A 26,607-nucleotide genomic window follows, 5' to 3' on the forward strand; every position below is an offset into this window, starting at 1 on the left:
TTGGGTGGTCCTTGGAGGTTTCAATAGTCCTTTTTGTGAGCTTCTGGGTGGTCCCCCTTAGTAGATCCGTCCCTGATCACATGGTTGCTCACATAATAATTTAACGAGGATATTGATAAATTTTTTAAGAAATGATCACAAACTTAGGGACTGTTTGTATCAATTTTCATTATCAAAGATTAAAATAAAGAGTTATGCTTTGAGAGATGATCTTAACTAATATTCGATAGTTTTTTATTTAAAAAAACTAATAAAAGGTACTTGAAAATTTTAAGTTTTAATGATAAGGATAAAATAAAGGATAAAATAAATAGTACCATTATTAATTTTTTAATGTAAAAATATAATTTTTCATTAAGATGAACAGTACCGTAAATTTTTCCTTAAAACTTCCTTTTTATTTTTGGGTTTCACTTATCTAAGCAAAATTGACTTTTGTGCATCTCTACCTTTAACATGGTCCAACCAAAACAAATCTGAAATCTTTTACAATCCTTTAGTACAGGCTAGCTGTTGGATGCTGATCTAGTACTAGCATTTTTTAATTCATCAAATCACATCGTTGGAATTTTGGGATAGCTTTCAAATAACAATAGTAAAGATAGTTATGTTCTCAAATAACACTACTAATGTAGTGAATCCACAATATCAAAAGTATTAGCAACATACTGATACTGGTTTTTTATGCGGTTCAATATTCTAATAGATAGGATGTTGAGTTTTCATTCATGTTCTTTAAAGTTCGAAATTTACCTTCTTTTAATTACTGCAATAGTTTTTCGCTCTCATCTTCCCTTAATAATAATAAATAAAAACATTGATATTGTTTTTAGGTCATATAAAGACAATTTCGAGTCATTTGTTGTTGATATAACGGGACAATATTGACACAAAAGGGAATGACGATTTTCACACACCTATTCTCTCTTATTGCAACCATGTTATTCAATTCAAAGCTATATATATAAACGTCACTTAGTAATAGAGTCTAGTCTAGTAATATTCATTTTCACTTGCAAGTGAGAGGTTTTAAGTTCGAATTTCAGAAATACCACTTAGTACTACAGTAATAGTGCTATTTCGAGAGCATTTCCATTAAAGTTTCTTATTATTGCGAACAACATTAATCATCATGGTGATCTTAATTAATCTTAATCTTAATTTCATCCCCCTAGATAAAAAGAAAGATTGAATTCCTAGTGGGAATGTTATGTCATAATCTATAGGTATAGTATTCTATGCTTAGGATGTGTGTGTGTATTTTACATTAATGACATGGAGGAAATTTTCATTCTAACGGAAACACGAGTGGTATACTACGTGTTTTTATGTAAGTAGTGAGAAATTTTATTTTTTATGTTATTAATTTTTTAACATACATATCCTACTATTTGTATAGCAACACGCGGTGTACCACCTCTTATGCTGGTCACACTGAAAAATTTCTCCATGGCATGTGCGTAGTGCATATGTTTTTGCTACTTGTTAATGGAGGTGGATTGTCTACCCTCTCATTTCCATACTCTCTCCATGCCATTTTGTTTGTGTGATCACAGTTAAGTCACGTCAATATTTTATATTAATTTTTTATAGAAATAATAAAACAAAAAGTAATAAGAATATAGAAATAATAAAACAAAAATAATAGGAATATAAAATATTAACGTGGTTTAATCGTGACCACACATCTTAGAAGAGCATGTGAAAAGTATGAAAATGAAAGGGCAGAAATCCACCTCCCTTGTTAATACCGACTTTATATCCAGATCTCCTCACGTCCCATATCTTCTCTTTGGGAAAAGAAAAAGAAGCACAAAGCATCACCATTTGATTCTTTCTACTGTTTTTGTAGACAATGTTTTCCAACCCCACCATATCATTCTCCTCATCTCACAGCAATTGGTCACAAAGCAAACTTATTTTCTTTACCGTTACAACTCACTCCTCACCCTTTCTTTTTCCCCACTTTCTTATTTTTGCCACTTTCTCTCCTCACTCCCTTATCTTCAAACACTTTCCTCTCTCCAAGTAGTTTAAATTCACTACAATTTTACGTGCAATGTTTTTAAAAGCAACCGCATCTTCTCTAACTTATTAGCGCATATGTTTTCTCGCTCGTTAGCGTTTTCAGTAAAGACGTTTATGAATCACGTTAAAAATCTGATTTGCTCTTTCGCTTGATTCCCATAAACACCTTGCAAAACCATGGCAATTGCAGCTTCTAAGTGCTTCTTCCTTTTCTTCCTGTCTCTCCTCTCTTGTTGTTCATCAGGTAAGTAATACATTTTTACTTTTTGACTCGTTGTTTCGATATATCATTTCTTCGGACGGAAGAAGATTGTGCACAGACTTACTCGAAATATCACTTATCAGATTCCGTTTCGACGAACTTCATAGTAACATATTTGAATTTTGGAATTGCATTTCATCTTCTGATTAGTTCTTGAGTAGTTAAAACTGGGTTTCAACCCGTTACAGCTAAAACTATCAGTTACAAGTAGTTTGAAGTTTGTCATTTTTTTTCCCCTCACAAAATACAGGAACTCTGGTGGGGTTTTCATATCATGCAAGTGGAAACACTACAACTTCATCACCAGGCAGAACAATATCATTCCTGAAGCAGAACAAGATCAAGCCGTCTCAGATTCGAGTCTTTGTCGAAGATCCTAGGGTTTTAAGCACTCTGTCCAAAACCGGCGTAGCTGTTGATCTCTACTTGAATGAGAGGCAGGTTGAAAATCTGATGAGCTCCAAATCTTCCTCAAAACCATGGCTGAAAACCCACATAATGCCCTTCTTCTCAAAAGCAGACATCAAAAGCATCATAGCAATTGGTGGCAGTGATCATACAAGAAAATCTAGGCTACCTAGGGTTTTATCCAACCTCAAAGCCCTACACAAGGTCCTCACTAGTCTTCCTTTCGACCGAAGAATTAAGGTCTCGGTAGCATTTTCTCTGCCATTTCTTGAGAATTTGAGAAGAGGAAATGGAAAAGACCTGCACAGGATCTGTAGTTTTTTTAATGAAGAGAGATCTTCTGTCATTGTAGAAGCCAATATCGGCGGAGAATTGAACATGGGAGATAGGTTTGTTCAGTCAATGATCGAAAAAGCCAGCCTTGCTCATTCTGTTCTTCCTTGTAAAGCCGTCCCCATGGTTTTGACAATCAAGAGTCCAGCAGCTCCCAGCGCAACTGAAGTGGCTGAGTTCACAGATAAGGTTTCAAAAGCTTTAGAAAGCGAGACTCGGATTACAAGTAGGCTAGTAGGGTTATACGCAGAAGTGGATTCCATGGAAGATTTTGCACAAAAAGAGCTCAAGAGGGAAGAGGAACAGATCCTTCCTTCTTCTAGAAGAGAAATCCTAAGCGATCCCCACCCGAAAACAACGTCACATGATGCATATGGCTCACCAACAATCTTCCCTACAAATCCAACAACACCAGCAGTACCTACAACTTCTCCATACACCTCTTCCCCAACCATTGTCACTGTCCCGGCTACAAACCCGGTAACAGTAACTCCGGTTAACCCCGCTGCGCCTGTGGAAGTTCCCTCCACCACACCCATCATTCTTCCACCTTCAAACCCTGTGAGTTCATCAGTGCCAGTTACCAATCCAGCCACAACTCCACCAATAACTAACCCTGCGACAACTTACCCGCCGCCAACTGGAGGTGTTCCCTCCACAACAACACCTGTCACGAATCCGGTCACACCTCCTGCAACAACTAACGCTCCTGCAGTTCCAGGGCAGAATTGGTGTGTGGCAAAGAGTGGAGCACCACAAGCAGCACTTCAGGCAGCTTTGGATTATGCATGTGGAATGGGAGGCGCAGATTGCTCACAGATCCAGCAGAGTGGGAGCTGCTACAATCCAATTTCTCTGCAAAATCATGCCTCCTTTGCCTTCAACAGCTACTATCAGAAGAATCCTGTGTCAACTAGCTGTGACTTTGGAGGGGCTGCCACAATAGTTAGTGCTAATCCAAGTAAGAAAGTATTTCATTCATTAGTACTTTTGTTTCTTCCATGTGATTTTATATATGCTAGACATACACTTAGGCTCGTTAGGAAGTGCTTATGTAGGAAGCACTTTTAATATTTTTATTATAAGTATGCATAAGTTTTTATTAAAAAATAAAAGTACTTGGAAGTGTTTCCTAGAAACGTACTTGGCGATGCTTCCTAAAGGAGCACATGCAAGTGCTTGTTCAGAATGCGGTTCCACGACTGAAATTCGCTTTTAAGTTTTTTGTGCCAAACGTAGTAAGATTCAGTTTGGTTATCCAAAGCAATCTCAAAGAGGCCTTAGACTTTGCAGATATTGGTTAAACCAGTTGATTAAGGCAGTGTGTCCGACCTCTTATGCCCTAGTTCGAATTCCCTCTCCATAAATTATAGTAGTTTAGAATATCTACATGTGAGACTAATGAATTTTTGAACAGGCACTGGTTCCTGCATTTATGCATCATCATCCTCAACACCAACTCCGAATCCGGCATCAACAAATCCACCACCAACATCAACAATTCCACCACCAACGTCAACAATTCCACCACCAACATCAACAACTCCACCGCCAGCAATCACAACATTTCCACCACCTGGGGAAGGTGTTTTAGGGTATGTATAATGTTCTATCTCACGACTCCATATACTACATTTCCAAGTCCATTACTAATCTCACCTCTACTTGCAGCTCTGGTACTCCGCCTTCGGTTTTGAACTCAAGCAACCCGGCTAATTCAGGAACCATGCCAGAACTTGGGCCCTACACCCCTCCCGGTTTCAACACAACAACAACATCCGCTTCAGCTAGCTTGCAACCGTCTTTTGGTTGCATCTTTTTCGTAGCAACCTTAGTTACAAGAAATTTTTTTCTTAACATGTGAAAATGGAACTTCTCCATGAACTTAATGGGTGGTCAGATTCCACATAAACTTGTTTTCTCATCACTAATCGCGGTTGTACATAACTACGTATGCAAGCTTAGAAGCTAGAGGAAACATGATAGGTACTGTCTTGCATTAGGTGGGGGATGCAGAGTTGCTCTGGGTGAAGTGGAGGTAAGCTTTTCGACATGTAAACCCGGGCTGTTAGAAACAACAATTTTACTCTGAGTCTGAGGTGGAGTGTGCCGTAGAGATTTGTGATTCTGTATACCTTATAGTTGGGTATTGTAGTTCTGCGTACTGAGCTCTTCCTAGTAGAATTAAACTTCAGATTGCTTCAGATATTGATAAAGTTGCATGAACAGAAAATTCTGCTATTTATCGGAGTAAAATTCACTAATCTGTGTTATACATTTCATTACATTATCATTTACCTGAATCTTGATTGTAACATCACAGAAAGCTCTCAAGTTTTCGCCTCAAAGACGGAAAGCTATGAACATCAGAGCACCTGTTGGACTTGCACCACATTAGATTTTAAAATAGCACAGTTGTGACTTACAAGAGGAGTAAAATTTATGGTATTCAAATTCACAGAACCTTCCTGCAAATTTTGACATGACTGAACCATCAAATTAAGGCGTTCAAATTTTGATATGACTGAACCATCAAATTTGCGGGTGAAGGTTAAACTCCGTAGAGTTGAGAGAACAAGGATACAACAAATCCAATACAACACCGGCAGGTATGGTAGCCACAATGTCATACATAGATTCAAATTCGATATTCATAAAGTAATGTGGTTTTAACGAGAACAACAAAATTGCATTCTCTGCTATGCTACATAACGATAACCTCTACAACTGTGGCCTATGCAGCTATTCCTAATTCCTTGACTAAAACTAAAGTTTCGTTCATGTTCTTTATACATAACAGCAGGACTTGATACTGCAACTATTTATCTATTCGCGAACGCCACCAAGACTAACATGGACATAGACATCATGATTTTGAAACCGGAGGTTTCCCAAAAATTGTGTCTTTCAGCAGCTGCAGCTCCACCGCCACCCCGTTGTAACTGATCTCTGAGCTCTTTCAGAGCCTTGTCTCTTCGTTCACCCATCTGCCACAACGAATATATTTCAAAGGTCAAGCTAGTCCCAAATATAATGGCAAGAGCAATTAACCACCAATTGAGAATTTTATTTGAAGTTGACAGAGTAGCAAGAAAAAACTAATGATTACCCTTTGAAGCTTTCGTGTTTGAGCACGAGCTTCCTGGAGACAAAACTCTAATTTCAATACCCTCTTTTTCAGTTCCTGATCAACTCGCCGTTGTTTCTCCAACTGTTCCAGAAAAAAGGATGAACTTCATTAGAAATCTACTAACGAGGACTTTATACAAAAAACAGAGAAAAAGAAGGATATGATGAATGTACCTGTGATTCAAACTCCTTAGTTTTGAGCTTCCAATGAGCTGACATTACCCTGATTTCATCTTTCAGTTTTGCTATTTCTTCATCCTTAACAACTAAAAGCTTATTAATCTTTTCAATATTCTTCGGAGAAACCTCATCTAATATTTTCCTCAGCTCGCAATCCTTGTTCACCCCTGCTTTCGCAACAGCTTGCATAATGTCATTCTCAACTCTCAAAACTTCATCTTTCAGTTGCTTCTGGGAAAACTCTCTTGCCTTAAGATCCTTCTGCAGATTATCTAATTGCTCTCCTAGTCTAATTACACGATCATCTTGCTCTTTTAATGAGCAGTTCTTTTCATCTATTTCCTTCAAAAGCGCTAAACACTGAAGCTGTGCCGATTGAGCTGATGCAGCACTAATATCGGCAGTTGCTTGAGTGGCTGAAAGCTGCAATCTCAGACCATCCACTTCCGTAAGGTACTGCACTCCGTTAATAACATTATAGTCAGGGAAATGTATCCAACAATTAAGTTCACATCCCTAACTACCAAAAACTATGAAATGCAAGTAGTTATCTTGATAGCTAATAAATTGATGCGGTGTTCAAAGACAATAGCCAACGGATATGTTCCAAGATACAAATATATGACTCAGCTATCGGTCACAGAATCATCAAGGTAAACTTATAAATTTTCATACTGCAACTATTTTCCAAATCTGTTTGACGAAGCTCTTTATAGCTAATAAACAATGGTGACAAGCCAACTCAAAACTTCACAAAACAAAGATAGTAAGATGCAAATAAGCTTCGAACATCTTAGGTTGGTACTCTCTACTTCTTAATGTCTAGTTAAATTAAATACATAAAAATATATTGTACGTCAGTCAGACATTAAATAAAAAATTGAGATTGGATTTCTGCTTTCAGAACAACAGTTACATGTTATGTCGATGTGTTCTGTTTATAAATGCAACCATTATGCGCCTGCCTACACGTATATATGCAGAGGCTCGAGAAAGAAATTAGCCGATTTACTAAGTACTGAATGAAATTCTATCGTTTTACGCAGGCTGAATTATTCAATGTGTTGGCATGGAAACTGAAGACTTCTATTGGAAAAACAGTAAGGAAATCAGCTAAAGAAGACTAAAAACGAAACGGTCACCAAACTAAGGTGACCTTTTCTCCTATGGGCTCCGCCAAAAACAAAGAGGCAAAGCCAAAAGGCATCCTCAATGATAACATGTCCGGCTTTTTTGACGACTTCAAAACAACAAGATGCAGTAGAAACGAAATAATCAACTCAGGAAAGACAATCATAATTAGTCAATCATGTCCTTAATTAGCCAAACAATTAAAAGCTAATCCAAAATTATGCATGATCAAGAACTAGGAAGTGAGTGGGACCTTCTCGGCCGTAGATGCTGAGGCCTCAAGCTGCTGATTTCTCTGTTGCAATCTCTTCTGCATTACGCTAATCTCCTCTTCCAAGTTTTTAGCCCTTGTCTCTGCTTCCTGTAATTAGTACAAACAAACCCGAATGACCCAACAATTCGAAAACACCGAAACAAAAAGGGAAATGATTTCCGCACTCTTTTTCATTTTCTGCGAGTCCTGTTTATTTCCGACTCTTTTATTTTCGAGAATTGATTCTTGTTTGATTTATTCAATCTAAAGGCCAAAACGGAGGTCTATTCAATCGGGATTTTGAGGGATTTTAATTCTTTTAATGAATCTAGGGGTATTCAATTAGGATTTGAAGTGATTCTTTAAAATTCAATGTGTATTCAATCAGGATTTTAAGATAATTTATTAAAATCTTTAGAAATCCGGATGTATTCAATTAGAATTTTAAAGAAGTTTATAACATTCCAGATGTATTCAATTAAAATTTGAATTTAAAGAACTTGGAAAAGTTGAAGAATTTGAGAGAATTTATAGTGTATTTTAAACATCCATAAATTTCACATCTTCCCATGAAATTTCGAGGGAATTGAATCAAATCAAAATTTTACATAGAATCCCTACAAATCAGTTAAACTCTATAAAAATCTATAGATTTATAAATCCATTAAAATCTCTCAAATTCCTAATTAAATACACCTCCTAAACAAGGGCGTTTAGAAAAGAGAAAAATGTGAGTGCATAATCACTTCCCAAGAAAATATGACTTATTTCAAGACTGAAAACATGTCATATAAAACACAAAAAGAAGCTTAAAATCAACAAAAACAACAACATGCCTGTCTTGTGAGGGTTTCTTTAACAAATGATCGCTCATGAGAAGCTAACCGACTCCGGACATCCTTTAACTCCGATGCCAACGACACCACATTCCGGCGAAAACTCTGCTTCCTCTCATCCAAATCTTTTAGCAACGGATCAAATTCGTGGACCGACATCGATGACAGTGATGAGGAAGACGAGGAAGGTGACAAAGGCAGTGATTTCTCCGAAATCGACGCCATAAATCCGAAAAAACAATCTCACCCAAGTGAGATTGACGGTGAAGATGTAGATTGCGTGAAGGGCAGAAGATCAGAGGTCTAAAGTCCTTGCAGTGAAAGAAGTTATCTTCTTCTTCAAAGCTGCACGTGAAAGAAGCAGATGTGCATTAAATTTTTATGGCCTCCAAGAAATTTAGAATTTTAAAAACTGATTAAATTAAAAAAATTGTAGCTTTAAAAGCACCATAAATGGTTTCACGTATTTAGCTTCAAAAAATGAAAGTTGAATTAAAATAAGAAAGTTCAACCAGCATCATTTTCTTAAGCTAATCAAGTCCAAGAAAACTGCACATATACTTTTCTAAATAAAAGATTTAACCATGCAAATAATACACCTCCTCTCACCATCAACCAAATTAATCATGCAAAATATGGTCAACTTCAACTAATAAATAATATTGAATTTAAGAGAGAGAAATATTATTGAGATTAAGAGAGAGAAAGAGAGGAGAGAGAGGGCTAACAATTGGGTCTACTGAATTTGAAGAAATCTGAACTCAGAGTCTCCAACTTGAATACCTTCATCTCTAAATTTATTCAGAAAAAATTAATTAATTAATTAATAAACAATTAACCCGAAATTCAAAAGGTTGAAGCAAATTTGAGTTCGTGACTGACCCACAAATCCAATTTCCAAAAAAAAAAATCAACTTTAAATCAAAACCGTGAAAAAGTTCTAATCTTTTTGATAATTAACAAATAATTTAACCACTTCCTATCCTCTGCATGCAAATGGGTCTCCAAAACACACCCTGAAAATCCCCAAAACAGATCCAACAATCTCAGCAAACATCAACAACATAAGAGTTCACAAAGAACGTGTTTTTCTAGAGAGAGAGAGAGGAGAGAGAGAGAGAGGAGAGAGGGATACCAGGTGGCCGAGTCAGACCAAGTGTGAGTGAGCAAAAACCCACTTGAGAATCTCTCTGTCTTCTTCCCAAACAAATGACAGAGACAGACAGAGAGACGAGACCCGAGTACTCTGTTTCATCCAATGAACGGAGAAGGAATCCTACGAACGGTCACGATCCATCTTCTGAGAACCATCCGACGGCTGGATATGGAAGCCAAATGAAGCACCAATAATCCCGCAAAATTAGGGTTGCTTAGTTATAAATTTTTTGTCTTTATTAAGCGGGAGTTGCTGCGCTTTGAGCGATATGTCGACGCCCGGACAGAGGCTGGTTTGGTTCGGATCTTCCGAGCCTCTGGTTCGGAGTATCCAAGCCTCGGGTTCATAAATATGACGATTCCCGAACCTATCGCTTGGTCCTCGCGGGTTTTGAGTTTTGACTCACAGCGCGGCAAATCAAAATTTTGGCCACGGCGAATGGGTTCTCGCCACGTGGGGGATCTAGGGACCCTTTGGATCTTGCTATTTTGTATTGAATAATGATGGGCTGGATTCGGATACTAACGTCGCATGATCTTTTGGGCTCTATCTACTTTTCTTTCACGGTTGACTAGTAGGTTTTACTGATTTTTTGATCAATACGGATGCTTTTCTGCCCTCTCAGTTTCTATACACTTCCATCCCCTCTTATTTTGTACGGTCAAGGTTAAGTCACGTTAATTTTATATTAATTTTTTTATAGAGATAATAAGACAAAAAGCAATAGTGATATAAAATATTAACGTGGTTTAACCGTGACCACACAAATAGGAGGAGATGGAGTGTATGGGAATTGGGAGGCCAAAGAAGCCAAGTCCATACGGATCACCAACATTTGATTAATTTAACAGAAAAGGATCCGGATTTTAGGAATTCCGTGATCGTGACTGTTTATCGTACATCGTGCGGTCATAAATCATTAGGTACTATTTATATTTAATTTTAAATTTTGAAATGATTTCTAACCGCATGATGTACGATGAACGATCACGAACATGGGATTCCTAGGAAAAGGATCCAGGGAAGATCCTTTTCCTAATTTAACGAAGGACAAGGATAAAGGGGCATGGTAAAGTTATGGATTACTCTAATGGTTGGGGTATTTAAAAAAAAAAAAAAAAAAAAAACCGAAAGTATAGTCTTATTTTTATGATTTGTTTAAAAGTGATTTTTAAAATGACTAAAAGAGTTTGTAGAAAAAATATTTTTTCTAAAAGCACTTGAAATGATTCTTGCAAGAAGTACCAATGTTTTCTATAAGAAGCACAAGTTATGTGCTTCTTACAAGAAACACTTCAAGTGTTTTTACATGATCTAATTGCATTTTGACTAAAGATTTGTTTAAAAAAACATTCTCACCAAAAGCTTTTCCAGTCATTTTAAAAACACTTCCAAATAAGTCCTTATACTAGTGAGTTCAGTTTTGCAATTAGGTTTAATTTCTATTTTTATAGTAAAGATTAGATATTTTTTTAATATAAAAAAATTGCTTTTGACAAATCTTATTTGTTTAGATAAATTGATCCACATAACATGTATACTTTGGTTAGAATTCTTGCTCTAGTAAATTAAATTATCTTGGTTAGTGATAACCAAATTGATGGCAACTAATAAGCTTAGGTGTTCATAAATACCAACTTTGACCATGGGGAGAGAGGAAATCATGAAAATGAAACATACGTGTATTAGGTCAGCCGGTTTTTTATTTTATTGCACTCAAGTTTCATATTTTCTTTTTATATTAGAGTTCTTTGAGGGTTTGATTTTTATATTAGAGTTATTAGAGTTCTTTACGTGTTAAAAAAATACTGCTTCTAATAGAAACGTTGGCAGAGGCGATTTCCAAACATGCCCGAAGGTAGCGAATTCTTCGAAGGGAAAAATCATGAAATAATAGGCCGATTTAGGCCCGAACCGGTTCGAGATGTTGATTTGACCCGACTCAGAGTCGGGTCCATCTTTCGTTTTAGTTTCAGTCTAATCTCGACCGTTCAATAGAATCCAACGGTCAACAAGTGAGCACAAAGACAGAAGCAAACACCTCTCTGCGTTTTTTCTTCACGGCAGAACACAGACACTCACATTCGACACAATCTCTTGTTCCTAGTCTTCTCCTAAATCCTATAATGTCAAGCTGCTTCATGTGCTCTTTCTCCTCAGGTCAGTGATCAATCTTTCCTGAATTCTCGTTTACCCATTTGAACAATTTTTGTTTTTACCGCTGTAAATAGCAAAATCTGTTGCATGAACTCTTGCAATGCTCATAAAGCTCCGGTCTTTAACATTTTCCAAGAGATTCCCCTTCCGGGTCTGTTCGAAAGCATGCTTTTCTGCACTTTCCTGCACTCAAACCATTGAAATTTTCTCGGGAAACAATCAGGACCCAGAAAATTCATCCGACTTTGAACAAAATATCCAGTCTTTGAGGAATCAGCTTGTACCGGATAACTTAATCCGGGTTCTGGATAACACTGATGATTTGAGCTCAGCAGTGAAGGTGTTCAAATGGGCTTCCCTGCAAAAACGGTTTAATCACACCGCGGATACGTATTTTCGGATTGTTTTGAAACTGGGTTTGGCTGGAAATGTTGAGGAGATGGAGGGATTTTGTCAAAATATGGTGAAAGATCGGTGTCCCAGTGTCGAAGAGGCGCTTTTGGCACTGATTGATGTGTTTGTTAGGCATTGCAGATTAAGTGAGGCAATGAGGGTGCTTGTGAATTTCAAAGCAGGTGGCTTTAGGCCTTCAATTGAGACATTTAATGGTGTATTGGGTGCCCTTGTGAAGGATAAGAGAGATTTTCGAGATGTTTTGTTCGTCTATAAGGAGATTGTGACGGCAGGAATCGTGCCAAGTATTGATACTTTGAATTATTTGTTAGAGGCATTGTTGGAGAGCGGCCGCATTGAGTCTGCTATTGATCAGTATAGAAGAATGAAGAAGAAAGGGTGTAGTCCTAACAGTAGGACTTTTGAGATTCTCATAAGATCCTTTATTGTTAAGGACCGAGTTGATGAAGCTGTTATTGTTTTCAATGAAATGCTTGATCTTGGTTGTCAGCCTGATTTGAGTTTTTATTCCTGCATAATACCTTTGTTTTGTCAGGAAAATAAACTGGAGGAGGGAATTAGATTGTTCGAAATGATGAGAACTTCTAATTTTACGGCGGATTCATTGGTTTATGAGGTTCTGTTGCAGTCTTTATGCAAGAACCTTGGATTGGATGATGCAATAAAGGTTTTAGAAGAGATGATGGAAACTGGGTTGATGCCGCCAAATAATGTCTTTGCAGTTGTAGTATATGTGTTTTGTAAATTAGGGAAGGTAGATGACGCGATGAAGTTCTTGGAAGATAAGCAAATCATGGAAACTTCTGCCTGCAATGTACTGCTTGAAGGTTGCTGCAGTACTGGAAAATTTCTTATGGCGGAAGATTTACTTGTGAAAATGTCTGAAAGAAATGTGGCTGATTGTAATTCTTGGAATATTGTTATCAGATGGCTCTCCGAGCATGCAAGGATTAGGGAAGTGCGTGAACTTCTTGGTAGAATGGTGGTTTCTTGTTCTCTTCCTGACTGTGACACATACTCGGCTCTAGTTGTTTGCCACTGCAAAATGAGCAACTACAGAAATGCTATGGATATATTTGATCATATTTGTGCCAAAAGCTGGGTTTTGGATCATACATCTTACTCTGAGCTTGTCAAAGGCCTTTGCCTAGGGGAAATGATTCATGAGGCTACTGAAGTGTTCTGTTACATGTCTAGTAATAGATGTTCGATCGAGCCTTCCTCGTTCAATATGCTGATCAAGGATTTGTGTGAGACAGGAAAGGTTGACGAAGCAATAAGGGTACAACAATTGGCCTATTATTCCGGTACTTCTTCTACCAGTTCAACTTACTCAACTATTATGCTTGGATTGTCAAAATTAGACAAGGTAAAAGATCTGTTGATAATCCTCTCAAAAATGCTGTTGGAGGGTTGCAGTCTTGATTTGGATGCATACTGCGTGCTCATACAAAGCATGAGTGTGCAGAATCGAATGAAACAATGCTTATTGCTTTTCAATATGATGGTCGATGAGGGTCTTGTACCTGATTCCAAGAGACTATTTAATCTACTCTCTTGTATAGCCAACCATTCTCAGTTGCACATGATTTCGTGTTCAATAAATAAACTAACTTCCGATGGTAAAGTTCTAAATTCAGCAATCTACAACTTGCTGATTAATGGCTTCTGGAAAGAGGGTTATAAATGTGAGGCGTGTCGATTTTTGGATACAATGTTAGAAAAGGGTTGGGTCCCAGATGCTAAGACTCATGGATTGCTGATTGGGTCTGGTGTTAGCGAAGAAGTAGATAGGAACAGGCTGGACTATGACAATTCTACTGTAGATACTGTTAGCAACATCCTTGCAGAGGGCTTAGATGCAACACGATGGAAACTTCCATCGCGGTAATCAGGTTATGACCTGTTGGTCGCTCAACTTCTTTTGGTGAAGTGTGATCTGGTCTCAGATGTTCACTGTTGAAGATTTTGTCTCCATAATCAGTCACACCTGAGCCGTTTGCAGCTATGGTTCATATTTTGTGCAATGGATCCGGGAGCTGTTGCCTGCCATGTATGATAGTTTTCTTCACCTTCACCTCTGAGGTTCATGGATCTCTTCTACATATTCAAACCCTAACCTACGCCAAGAAAGGTGCTTTGTTACACCAATATGTTTCTATAGCTTCAAATGAAATTGTTTTATTGTGAAAATTCTACGACGGTTATTTCTAAACAGTTAGAATGTCTCAGAATTAACTTTATAAGTGATGTGTTTCAGCCAAATCGTTCGAGCAAGAGGAAAGGCAGAAGGCAGAGCAGTGCTGTCCTATTTGAACTAGCTCATGGGGAAGCTCTGTGTAATCATAAGTTGAAGCCAGTTTAAATAGAGAAGAATCCCAAGTCAGAACCAGACACCGGTGCTGAAGTTTTTCCCCGAGACATCTTCGGACCTCACTTATGCAGTACTTTTCTTGAAGGAAAAGGGTACAAGGATGTAATGAGAGGCAGAGAGGAGTGAAGGTTCGGATCGAAGTGGTTATAGGTACTTTTCCTCCTTGTTGAGGTGACTAGTGCGGCTGAACTGCAGCTAGTAGCCGCTCTTCGCTATTCCGACCCTCTTGTGACAGGTTACGTCATCTACTAAGATTCGGACAGTTCTGTCACAATAGATTAGGTATCCTTTTACGAGAGGGTCGGAATCGCGAAGAGTCAGCCAACTGCATTCGTAAGTATTAACATGACAGGCGAGTTTTCAACATAATCAAAAGCTCAGCACTATAATCTTAGGGGATCCGTGTGGCAAGTCATAAATCCGACTGAATTTGCGTATTTAAAGGCTAGACCTCACTCGAGGCCCCCCCACCAACCACACCACCACGGCAACCACCATCAATGCCGTTCACCCCCAAGGGTTGGCATGTTTACCATACAAAGACAGTCTTTGGGACCAACGCTCAGCTTCGACCCGTGACAATCACGGCTTTGGACATGGAAGGAGGCGGCGGTATTGGCCGCTCAACGACAAGTAAAGGGGAATATCTTCAAGCTAAACGCTCAATTTATTTGTATAAATGAATTAAACATTGGCCAGCTGACCAAAAGGATAATTTACAAGAGAAAAGGACGAAACCTACAGATCTCAAATTCCAAATCCAACTTCCATGGACCTTCAACTTCAAGTGACTCTAACAACATCTGCCTCCTATTACCGTAGTAACTTGAGGTAATTACACTCATTTACCAAGTCAAACTACCAAATATCCAGGTTAGCGATACAACTACGAAAACAAAGAATAATTTACATACGCACTTCTACAACATACATTCGGGAACACATCCCCCGCTGTCTATTTGAGCTTCTACTAGTACAGATGATGCCCTTGCCCTCGCCCTTGCCCTTGCTCTTGCCCTATCGGATGCAATCCTATTCACAGAACCAATAAAAATGGCACATCAATTGTTAAGGTATGATCAAGAAAACAATGCAACACGTCTGCCAAAAATACATTGACAAAACAAATAAAAGGATGCAAGGGGAGAGATGTTGAATGTAATCCTTAAAATTTCATCGGCATCCAGGGAACTATCAAAACCAAACGTGGTGCTAGGCAAGTTCATACAGATGACAAGACTATACAATGAAACCATACCTAACTTACAATGCACTTAAACTTAAATATCGATCCACAGGTATACTCATCAATAAACGAGTGAAAACACGGATGCAGTGAAACAAAGTGGGTTTCTACTAGCACCTATCAAATTGAGGCACAAAATGGGTAAAACACTGATCGTTATGCACAAAAAATGGATGATACTTACATAATGTCTAATGCTTTACAACAACTCTTTGCAAGTGGACTTGTTGTGCCCAAGACCCTTGCATCTGCTGCACTGGAGTTGACGCTTAGCCATATCTTGTGATCCATATTTCTTAGTAGTAGGCCTGCCTGGTGGACGTCGGGTGGGAGGAGGGGTTACGGTCACTAGTACTTGAGAAGAAGCCTTCATCACAGGTATGTCTACATTTGGAACAGGAAGTATTGGTTCTGAGTATGTCAATCTATAGCTCTCGGTGGTAAAGTATCTTGAACAATAATCATATGGGCTCCTGCCCATGCAACGAATGACAGCAATTGCATGACAGCACGGTAAACCAGTTATCTGCCACCCTCTACAACTACAGTCCCAGCGATCAACATCTACAACTTCAGTGGTGTCACCATGAACCTCAAATCTGCTACCACCAGCCGACAGTAGAACTTGGAGGTTTCCGATTTTCTGAATTTCCTTTTCTAGCTTTTCCTCCATGGATGGAGTAAGCCTCGTCAACCATTCATTAGATCCTTCCCTTCTTGTGTAGATCAACTCCATAATCTTACCCCTGATCACATCAACCATCTGTGTTATTGGTAACTCATGTGCATCCGATGCCCAACTATAGAACAGCTCTCCAAAGTTCGATGTCATGTGGTTATATCTAGCCCCTTGAAAGAATGAATTCGCCCACTTCTGGGGCTCAGTTTGTACGATCCAATTGTAAGCCTCCAGTGAGATGCTTTTTATGCTTTCAAGACAACTTTGAAAGTTTTCGGGCCTAGGCGCATAAGCAGCACCATAAAAATCCTCAATCATGAGCCGTTTGACCTCATGAGAAAACTGCCCTTTCAAGTCCCTGATAAGTTGCTCGGTCAAATATCGCAGGCAATAGCCATGATATGAGTCTTTAAATATTTCCGCAATTGATTCCTTCAATCCCTTCTGTCTGTCTGCCACAAATGTCACGGGACAAGAAATTGAGAATGCAGATTTCAATTGTAGTAAAAACCAATGCCAGTTATCATCAGTTTCTGCATCCACCACTGTGAACGCAACAGGGAAAACCTCATCATCCCCGTCCGCAGCTGTTGCAGCCAACAATGTGCCTTGATATTTTGATTTTAAGGGAATGCTATCCAGGAAAAGGAGAGGCCTGCAACTTTGCTGGAACCCATACAATGAGGCATGGAAAGAGACAAAGAGACGATGGAAACTGGAGTCTTCCTTGGTGGTAAAAGTAGCAAGACTACCAGGGTTTGTCTCCATTATCCTGTCACAGAAAAATGGTAACTGATTATATGCCTCCTTGTACGAACCCTGAAGCTGCTCCTTTGCTATTTCTTTCCCACGCCAGGCCTGGAAGTAGTTTAGCTGTATTCCAAATTCCTGCTTGATATCGTTCACAATATCCTTGGGCTTATAGTTGGGCATATATTTTAACTTCTCCTTAATTATACTAGCCACCCAACTCCTTGTCGCCTGATGCCCTGTAGTTGCAACAGCGCCTTCACAGGAATGCGTTGGATTCATCTTCTTAATACATATTAACTGTGTTGTCGACAACCTTGATGCATGAATTCTCCAAGGGCAGCCTTCAGCCTTACACTTGACAGTCACACGATGACTATCATTCTTCTTATACCTAAAGGCGAACTGACGCGCAATGGCATATTTGCGCAACGATTCACGAAATTCATGAACACTGCTGAATCTTTGGCCCACACCAGTAATTGCATTCTGCCACTGCTGTGCACCTTTAGCATGCTTCTCATCATTGGGGTCAACAAGAGGGAAAACGGGTGATATTTCAGTGGGTATATCAATATGTGCATCAATAGGGCTGGCATCATCAATAACATCAAGCGAGGCATTGAGTGGGATATCATGCTGGGTGGTATCACCCACAAAGTCCACAACATCGAGAGATGCATCAACTGGAACCACAGTTTCTGACAGAGTTGTTCTGCTTGACCTAAAAAATCCATGAAATTCATAAATTTCACAAAAAAGGAAATTTTTCAAAGTGGTATTTAAACTTACTAGCTTACATATTAAGAGAGCTACCTACTGGCAGGCATGTTCGAGACATCAGGAGGAGCTACTTCCTCCATGATATAAACATCAATGGTTGCAAAATCACCATGGAACTTGATCATGCGATGGAGATCCTTGTCATTGGAAACAGTAATCAGGGTCTTCTTGTTGCCAGGGAGGAAGTACTTGAAGACCATGTTATTGTTGCAACCAAACATTTCTGTCACCTCCAATTTAAACTCATCAAACTCCATCTGGTCATCAATGTCAATAGCATGAGCGTCGACACCCCTATATGACAATGTACCATCTTTCTCTGTAAGGAATTCACCCCCCGACTGACATATTGCTATGACTCTCTTCACCTCCATGATCTGCCTCAGTCAAACAGAGCAAAACACATCCGTTTCAAATCATCATAGCAAATACAGTAAGCGGCATATGTCATATACCGTACAATTTATCTGTCAACTGTACACTTAAACAGCAAAGACCCTCTCACCAGACCTCAATTCACTTCACAATACAACAATAGGGGAGAATTACCAGATTAAATTTAAGCTTAAACTAATTGCGTACTAAACACAACCTCGCGGAGTTAACGTCTAGCTACGGTAGGGTTTCTGGTTACTGACAAATGCGCAAAGTAAAATTGTCAGCCCCAATTGCTCCAAATGCAAGTATTTTTCAGCTGGAGTGCACATAAATCAAAAGAGAAGCACACACATGACATATATACACACAAAAATTGTTGACTCTAATATTTGAGGTCCTAACCACGCAAAGGATTAAACTTTGTTGCATATGCAAACTAAGCAAGTCAGCGACTTTCAGACACCCTCAAAGGGTTCAACAATAAACGAAAAAAGTAAGCAAATGGGTAACAAAATTTCGATCAAAACAATAGCATAAAACACCAAAAATTCAGACTTTAAGCCAAAAAATCTTTCAATTCCCCAGAAAGGGGACCCTAAAAACCCTAATTTCCCCAATACCGACACATCAAATCGCGGTAAAACAAACGGAAATTGAGAAAATTACCTCTGAGAACTGAGATTGTCGTCTCAGTCTCCAATGCCCAATTCAAATTTGGGATTTTGACAGTGATTGGCTCGCAGCTCTGAAATTTGGGGATGTTCACGCATACGTCTGAAACTAAACAATCCAACCCCAGGAGAGGGAGAGAGACAAAGAGACAAGAGAGAGTGGTGGTTAATACGGTTAAGGATATGGGAGAATTTTGGAAGGTAGAGTTTGTGTTGGAGTAGTGCTTACGTTACAGGTAGGTGGGGAAGTGAGAAGGGCAGAGGGGTATGTGGCTTTCCCACCATACCTCTCTTTTCTTTCACAATCCCAAGTTCCCAACCCAGTTTTTTTATTTTATTTCCATCTTTTTTAAATAAAAATTAGAAATTTTCATTTTGTGAAGAAACTTTCAACTTTGCTTATCTATCTACGAGGGATCATGATCCTCTCTTAATCAAAGGGTGAGGATCTTCCTGACCAAGGTCATCAGGTCGTTAAAATTTTATTCAACGGTTACAAACAAAGGGCCCTTCTAAAAACTATAATAATTGTAGCCATTCGATAAAATTTTAACGACCCGATGAGCTTGGTCAGGAGGATCCTCATCCTTTGCTCAGGAGAGGATCCTGATCCTACTACAAGGTTTGGATTTTATACTCTTACTAGCCTTCACGTGCTCACGCCCGTGCAGAAGATATTTTTTGAATCACAACGTGCTACACGCGACTTACACGTTTTAAATGTATTTATATGTGTAAATTGACAAAAGGAAAGTCAAATATTTGAAGGAAATAAATAATCTTAGATCATGCTAGAAGAAACCCCTAATAAACCAATTAAAGCAGCTGAATTCACATAATAAAATCTATTTATATAGAATTTACTTTAAGAATAGAGAAAATAATATTTAATAAACAATTGATTGAATCACATTATTGCAAGTCTATTGTAAAGCTAAGCTCACCCCCTTCCCCTTAGTGTAGATAATATCGTTTAAAAAAAATGATCATTCGACAACTAATTTAATCATATTATTATCCGCGTGTGAAAGACTTTTTTTATAACCTGCATTACACACCTCTTAAGATGTTTTGAACGTGTTTAAAAATAGAGAAAATAATATTTAATAAACAATTGATTGAATCACACTATTACTAGCTCACTGTGAAGTTAAGCCCACTCCCTCCCCTTTAGTGTAGATAATATCGTTTGTTAAAAAAAAAAAAATTCATTTGACAACCAATTTAATCACATTATTATCTGCGTGCGAAAGATTTTTTTTATAACTGGCATTACACACTTCTTAAGATGTCTTAAACGTATTTAAAAATAGAGAAATTAAATCACATTATTGCTAGCCTATTGTGAGGTACTAATTAAAAAAAAAGCATAAAAATTAATTATTAAAAAATATTGTTAAAATGATGAAAATGCCCCTACTTTATTTGATGCATTATTTTGGGATGCCTTTGAAGTTTTTAGTCTTGGGGGCATTTTTGTCCAATTAATTTTGTTGAAACTTGGTGACACCAAAATCACTATTCAATTTTCCATTGGCTTTATATATACTAGCCTTCATGCACGTGCAGAAGACATTTTTTGAATCACGGTGTGCTACACACAACTTACATGTTTTAAATATATTTATATGCGTAAATTGACAAAATGAAAGTTAAATATTTGAAGTAAATGAATCATTTTAGATCATGCTAGAAGTAACATCTCATAAACCAATTAAAGTAGTTGAATTCACATAATAAAATCGGTCTCTATAGAATTTACATTAAGAATAGAGAAAATAATATTTAATAAACAATTGATTGAATCACATTATTGTTAGTCATTGTGAGGCCAAGTTCACTTCCTCCCTTTTAGTGTAGATAATATCGTTTGTTTTTTTTTTTTTTTTAAATAATCATTTGACAATTAATTTAATTACATTATTATTCACGTGCGAAAGACCTTTTTTATAACTGGCATTACACGCTTCTTAGGATGTTTTGAACGTTTTTTAAAATAGAGAAAATAATATTTAATAAACAACTATTAGATCACATTATTGCTAACACATTGTGAGGTTAAGCCCACCCCTCTCCTTAGTATAGATAATATCATTTGTTACAAAAAAAAAAAAAAAAATCAAGTATTTGACAACTTATTTAATCACATTATTATCCGCGTGTGAAAGATTTTTTTATAAGCGGCATTACACGCCCCTTAAGATGCTTTGAACGTGTTTAAAAATAGAGAAATTGAATCACATTATTGCTAGCCTATTGTGATGTACTAATAAAAAAAATAAAAAAACAACACCAAAAAATTATTAAAAAAATACTGTTAAAATGACGAAAATGCCTATGCCTTATTTGATGCATTATTTTGGGATGCCTTTGAATTTTTTTGTCTTGGGGGCATTTTTGTCCAAATCTTTTTGTTGAAGCTTGGTGACACCAACGTGACTTACATGTTTTAAATGTAAGAAGTAACCTCTCATAAACCAATTAAAGCAACTGAATTCACATAATAAAATCGGTCTCTATAAAATTTACATTAAGAATAGAGAAAATAATATTTAATGAACAATTGATTGAATCACATTATTGCTAGCCATTGTGAGGCCAAGCTCACCCCCTCATCCTTAGTGTAGATAATATCGTTTGTTTAAAAAAAAAAGAAAATCATTTGACAATTAATTCAATCACATTATTATCCACGTGAGAAAGACTTTTTTTATAACCAGCATTACACGCTTCTTACAATGTTTTGACTGTGTTTAAAAATAGAGAAAATAATATTTAATAAACAAATGAGCGAATCACATTATTGCTAGCTCATTGTGAGGCTAAACCCACCCCCTCCCCTTAGTGTACATAATATAGTTTGTTACATAAAAACAACAATCATTTGACAACTTATTCAATCACATTATTATCTGCGTGTGAAAGACCTTTTTTATATCATGTGAGCACCATCAACTTTGTCATTTGTTTATTATTTTCTCTCTTCCCTTTCATTTTTTTATTCTTTACACATAAGACAAAAATTTTGGTGTCACCCACTTTGACAAAAATAATTGGACCAAAATGCCCCTCAGCCAAAAAAATTCAAAACCTGCCCAAAATCATATTTCAAATTATGCAAAGGTAAATTGGTAATTTGGCTATCAAAAATCTGATCTCCACTGTGCTGCACTGTTCATCACACCTCCAGCTTTATATATAATAGATAGATTCCAACCTAACCTCAACACTTGTTTAGAGCCAACATCTGTAAACGACATTTTTTTTTAAGTACAAAGATTATTGTACTGTCTTTTCTCGTATCGCCAATATCGTCGAACTTTTCTCAAAAAGAAAATTTATTGATTTAAACTAAGTATAATATAAATAGGGAACTGTTATTAGCACTCCAAAAATCTCATTCTACACGCCTCACAAGTGTATTTTTCTTTCTAATTATGGAAAGTTTGGAGTGCCAAATGAGATTTTTGAAGTACAAATAACAATTCCCTATAAATATGTAAAATATAAGTGGAGGAGGATTATTTTGGGGAATTTTAAAGCTTGTTTAGAAGTACTTTTAAAATGACTGAAAGCTTTTTGGGGAAAATATTTTTAAAATCAATCCTTAGTAAAAATGCAAGTAAATCTTGAAAAAGCACAATGTACTTTCTTGAAGCAACACATAACTGATGGTTCTTACAGAAAGCATTTCAAGTGCTTTTTTGAAACCCAAAATTTGTTTATCTAAAAACGCTTTCAGTCATTTTAAAAATTAACCCTTAGTAAAAATGGAAGTAAATCTAAAAAAGAAAAAAAAAAAGCACTTAAAATGCTTTAAAAAAAAAACACTTAAAATGCTTCCTAGAAAAAACACATAACTGATGTTTCTTGTAGCAAGCACTTCAAGTGCTTTTTTGAAACCCAAAATTTGTTTCTCTACAAATGTTTTTAGTCATTTTAAAAGCACTTCTAAACAAGATTTTAGTTATGTGATAAGCTTCGTGCATGTATACCATAAATAGAAAGCGAGAGAATTAGCCTTTGTGTCAGAAGTTAATTTCATTTCTAACTCATGTTTTTGTAACAAGATAGTATTTTATAATAAACCATTCAAATATGTAGAGAAAAATTCAAGGGAACTGGTATTAGCACTCCAAAAATCTCATTCTACACTCCTCACAAATGTATTTTTCTTTCTAATTATAGAAACTTTGGAGTGCCAAATGAGATTTTTGGAGTGCTAATAACAATTCCAAATTCAAACTCAAGTGTACAAAGGCTAACAAATTACTTTGCCAACTGCCCTAACCAACATTTTCATATTTTAATTAAAATCAAGCATGGATATTCAACATATTTAAATGTACCTAAATGCAAACCCCAAAATTAAACTTTACTATTTAAAAAAATAAATAATTAAAAATCACAATCCCAAAAGTCACCCCAAAACTTTTCTTCAGCAGCAGTGAGAGTTGGTGAGGCCCAACAACCATTCTTATGTTATCCGACAAAGAAAGAAATGAACAAAATCTCAGGCGCTAAAAAATCTGATTGTTGTCAACTGAGCCGGAATCTTGAAGATTTCGGTCACCTTAAAGAATATTGTGACCCGAATTGGAAATAAGTTGGGTGGAGAGATCGAGTGGGAAAAAGGTAGTCAGGTCCGAATCAGGTAGTTAGGTCGAAAACGAAAGTCGGGTCGGAACAGATTTGGATACCCTAAACCCCTAATACTACACCCTATAGCTTAAACCTAAACCCTAAACGCTAAAATCTAAACCCTAAACCCTAAAACCTAATACCTAAACCCTAAATCCTACACCTTACACCTTAAACCCTAACCCTAAACCCTAAACCCTATACCCTAAACCCCAATCCTAAACCCTAAACCCTAACCCTAAACCCTATAACCTAAACACTAAACTTTACACCCTAACCATATACCCTAAATCATCAACCATAAACCCTAAACCCTAAACCCTATAACCTATACGCTACACCTTACACTATAAACCTTACCCTGAACCTAAACCTTATAACCTATACCCTAACCCGATATCTTTTACCCTAAACCCTATACCCTAACCCTATATCTTATACCCTATACCCTATGCCCTAACCTTTAACCCAAATTATTTTTTAAATAACATACCACAACTCAAATTCAAAGAGTCTTCTACCTCTCTTAACCCAAACTCAACATCACTACCCACCAGCACCAAATTCACCACCTACCAGCCATATCCAATATTACCTCCACCACCATCCAATCAATTTACCACAGTCAACTAATTGAATCAATCATATCCCCTGAACTTACCAATGGCTGCTGCTCGTTGCTCCCAACTCCCTCATAGACTTAAACCTAACTCTCTGATTCTCCAACGCCTCTTATTACACCAGAGCAACCCTAAGCAAGCTGCTCATATCCCTGTTATCCTTCGTCCAGCTCACCTACGCTACCATCGAAGCCGCCAGCTCTATCACCACCGCAGTCTCCTCCAAACCGCCCCCATTCTGGGTTGAATTTCATTTCCAAACATGTCCCTTCAAAGATCTAATAAGAAGAAAATGAAGAAAAAAAGCCCAAATATGTACTCTGCTTTTCCGTTCGCGTTCTGCTGTATCTTGTGAAAAGATGGCAGCAATTCACAATGAAATTTTGTGCCCCATCTAGCTATCTAGAATTGTTAAAAAAACTCAAACCTCATCAGACCACAAAAATGAGTCAGCAGATTAGAGATTTCAATTCCTTCTTCATAGCCTCTATTTGAGTTAATATTTGAATATTTGGCTTGAATGAAGGAATGCCCAAGGATGCCAAATTATATGAGGACTTGCCCGAAGCCCAACATCAAGCCCAGAGACAAACTAAAGCCCTCTCAGCCAAGGCATAGGTCATGTGCCTTTGATTGAAGTAACAACTGATAGAGACCAGCTCATTACCAGCCAAAAAGCACTTTCTAATGGCATAAAGGTGTAAATACATGATGACTCACTGCCCCTGAGAGTCCTCGGCCAAGAACAAAGCTCTAACAGTCGGGCCAAATAGCTTATAAAAGGAAAAAGAGACAACAGAGACAAAGACACTCAAACAACATACAAACTCTATTCTCAAGCCAGATTTGCATCCAAAAAAACTAAAACCAACCTAGATTCAGTCTTTTTATTCATAGTCTCCTTAAAAAAGCTATATTTTGTCTAGTTTAAAAGCTCTGCTATCTTCCCCAGTGTTGCAGTATCAATTCCCTGATGTAAAACCTGTTTACCATCCATCCCTTTTAGCATACAACCCCTGTAAACTCGAAGAGAAGTGGCTGCAAGATGTTCAACCTTACCCGACAATGTGAAATCTTGCCTGAATCTCTTTGTTTGTCCCCTAAATTAGTAGATATGTCACTTAATGTACCTTTCAACATGTATTCAAGTTATTTCCATTTGTTTTCTATTTAAGAGTCTCATTTGCATCTGGATCTGGTTAACTTAATAGATATGTTTTATTAAGAACAACCCGGAATCAAGGAAATGGTCTAAAAGGGCTCCTGACTCCCTTCATTCAAACATACAAGATTATGAATTAAAAGTCCTTGTTTACAAGGCAAGAAAAAGAACTTAATGCAAACTTAACTCATCTGTGACAATCCATTGATAACAAGAAGTTTGAGTAACTTGGAGTGCAAGTAACCACACAAAACATATCTATTTCAACATCTGTTATATTGAGATAACAGTGGCATGCCTAACACTTTGTTAGTTTTGATTGTGAGCCTCAAGGCCTACACCTAAGGCCCCACAAAGGCACCTTTCAAACTAACTTCAAACTCATCTTGCAGCATACCAAGCAGCAAGAGATCACCCGACAACCAACACTAACCAAAAGTGCCATTCACCCTTGGGGAGCTGTACGAGGGCCATCCACTTTTTGCCTCGAACTGCCCCACCAATTTGAAAATTTGGGGCTTCACTGCATATGGCTTTGAGCCTAGGAAGACGGGGCAAGGCGGAGTAGGCGGCAGCGGAAGCTTCATCGAAGAGCTGCTGCTTCCAATCCCTTAAAAAAATGTAACTAACATAGTGGGGCGCCTTTAAGCTTTTCAATATCCAAGAGAATGAGAGAGAGAGATGGGGTCTAGCAGATGAGGAGAGAGAGAGAGACCATATGAGCAAGTCAAAAGGTATAGCACTGGATCAAATTTATGAAAATGGTGCGACAAGAAAGACATTATCCTTGTTCTACAAGTAAATTAAGAAAAAATAGGATCCTAAAACTCTACCTCAAAGCTTGGGAAAAACAGAACCCTACACTGCCAATAAAAATTGTCAAAAAAATATACATGGGTTGAAAGCTCAAACACCCAAATATAGCAATGTTCCTAAAACAATGTTATCCGGCGAATCCCTATACATTAAGATACTTTGGGGATTTCTATTCCAATCCATTGGAAGCCTTTTGTAGG

At 37.5% G+C, this 26,607-nt stretch overlaps 4 protein-coding genes across 5 annotated transcripts; 2 read left to right on the forward strand and 2 right to left on the reverse strand.

Moving 5' to 3' along the window:
* The first annotated feature begins 1,851 nt into the window (after window positions 1–1,851).
* LOC103955318 (uncharacterized protein PB18E9.04c-like) lies at window positions 1,852–5,295 on the forward strand. Its single transcript, XM_009367192.3, has 4 exons — window positions 1,852–2,272; window positions 2,541–3,992; window positions 4,449–4,626; window positions 4,703–5,295. The coding sequence occupies exons 1-4, from the start codon at window positions 2,206–2,208 to the stop codon at window positions 4,893–4,895; spliced, it is 1,890 nt and encodes a 629-aa protein (XP_009365467.2). The 5' UTR covers window positions 1,852–2,205; the 3' UTR covers window positions 4,896–5,295.
* A 317-nt stretch (window positions 5,296–5,612) lies between these two features.
* Window positions 5,613–9,684, reverse strand: LOC103955317 (nuclear envelope-associated protein 2). Its single transcript, XM_048583458.1, has 6 exons — window positions 9,289–9,684; window positions 8,561–8,905; window positions 7,725–7,832; window positions 6,335–6,796; window positions 6,141–6,242; window positions 5,613–6,018 (listed from the first exon to the last, which is right to left on the reverse strand). Exons 2-6 carry the CDS (start codon window positions 8,783–8,785, stop codon window positions 5,854–5,856), a joined length of 1,062 nt encoding a protein of 353 aa, XP_048439415.1. The 5' UTR covers window positions 8,786–8,905; window positions 9,289–9,684; the 3' UTR covers window positions 5,613–5,853.
* A 1,922-nt stretch (window positions 9,685–11,606) lies between these two features.
* Window positions 11,607–15,425, forward strand: LOC103955316 (pentatricopeptide repeat-containing protein At1g09900). Its single transcript, XM_009367188.3, has 2 exons — window positions 11,607–14,421; window positions 14,548–15,425. The coding sequence occupies exon 1, from the start codon at window positions 11,974–11,976 to the stop codon at window positions 14,176–14,178; it is 2,205 nt and encodes a 734-aa protein (XP_009365463.2). The 5' UTR covers window positions 11,607–11,973; the 3' UTR covers window positions 14,179–14,421; window positions 14,548–15,425.
* On the reverse strand, window positions 15,310–19,495 carry LOC103955315. 2 transcript variants are annotated; one of them, XM_009367187.3, is made up of 4 exons: window positions 19,164–19,495; window positions 18,153–18,496; window positions 16,092–18,060; window positions 15,310–15,693 (listed from the first exon to the last, which is right to left on the reverse strand). In XM_009367187.3, exons 2-3 carry the CDS (start codon window positions 18,491–18,493, stop codon window positions 16,107–16,109), a joined length of 2,295 nt encoding a protein of 764 aa, XP_009365462.2. In that variant the 5' UTR covers window positions 18,494–18,496; window positions 19,164–19,495; the 3' UTR covers window positions 15,310–15,693; window positions 16,092–16,106. The 2 variants fall into 2 exon arrangements, with proteins under 2 accessions (XP_009365462.2, XP_048439416.1); XM_048583459.1 differs by lacking the exon at window positions 19,164–19,495 and having other exon boundaries at window positions 18,137–18,311.
* Window positions 19,496–26,607: the final 7,112 nt, after the last annotated feature.

Source organism: the organism of the source record quoted next, unplaced genomic scaffold (genome assembly GCF_019419815.1).
Source record: "Pyrus x bretschneideri cultivar Hongxiangsu unplaced genomic scaffold, Pyrus_bretschneideri_v1 Contig2, whole genome shotgun sequence".
Taxonomy (NCBI): Eukaryota; Viridiplantae; Streptophyta; class Magnoliopsida; order Rosales; family Rosaceae; genus Pyrus; species Pyrus x bretschneideri.

Coding starts and splice junctions, on each gene's coding strand:
- LOC103955318 (XM_009367192.3), top strand. CDS start 2,206: ATGGCAATTGCAGCTTCTAAGTGCTTCTTCCTTTTCTTCCTGTCTCTC. Junction 2,273..2,540: donor CCTCTCTTGTTGTTCATCAG/GTAAGTAATACA, acceptor CACAAAATACAG/GAACTCTGGTGGGGTTTTCA. Junction 4,627..4,702: donor CCTGGGGAAGGTGTTTTAGG/GTATGTATAATG, acceptor CTCTACTTGCAG/CTCTGGTACTCCGCCTTCGG.
- LOC103955317 (XM_048583458.1), bottom strand. CDS start 8,785: ATGGCGTCGATTTCGGAGAAATCACTGCCTTTGTCACCTTCCTCGTCT. Junction 7,833..8,560: donor AAGAAACCCTCACAAGACAG/GCATGTTGTTGT, acceptor TACTAATTACAG/GAAGCAGAGACAAGGGCTAA. Junction 6,243..6,334: donor CTAAGGAGTTTGAATCACAG/GTACATTCATCA, acceptor TTTCTGGAACAG/TTGGAGAAACAACGGCGAGT.
- LOC103955316 (XM_009367188.3), top strand. CDS start 11,974: ATGCTCATAAAGCTCCGGTCTTTAACATTTTCCAAGAGATTCCCCTTC.
- LOC103955315 (XM_009367187.3), bottom strand. CDS start 18,493: ATGGAGGTGAAGAGAGTCATAGCAATATGTCAGTCGGGGGGTGAATTC. Junction 18,061..18,152: donor TCGAACATGCCTGCCAGTAG/GTAGCTCTCTTA, acceptor TGGATTTTTTAG/GTCAAGCAGAACAACTCTGT.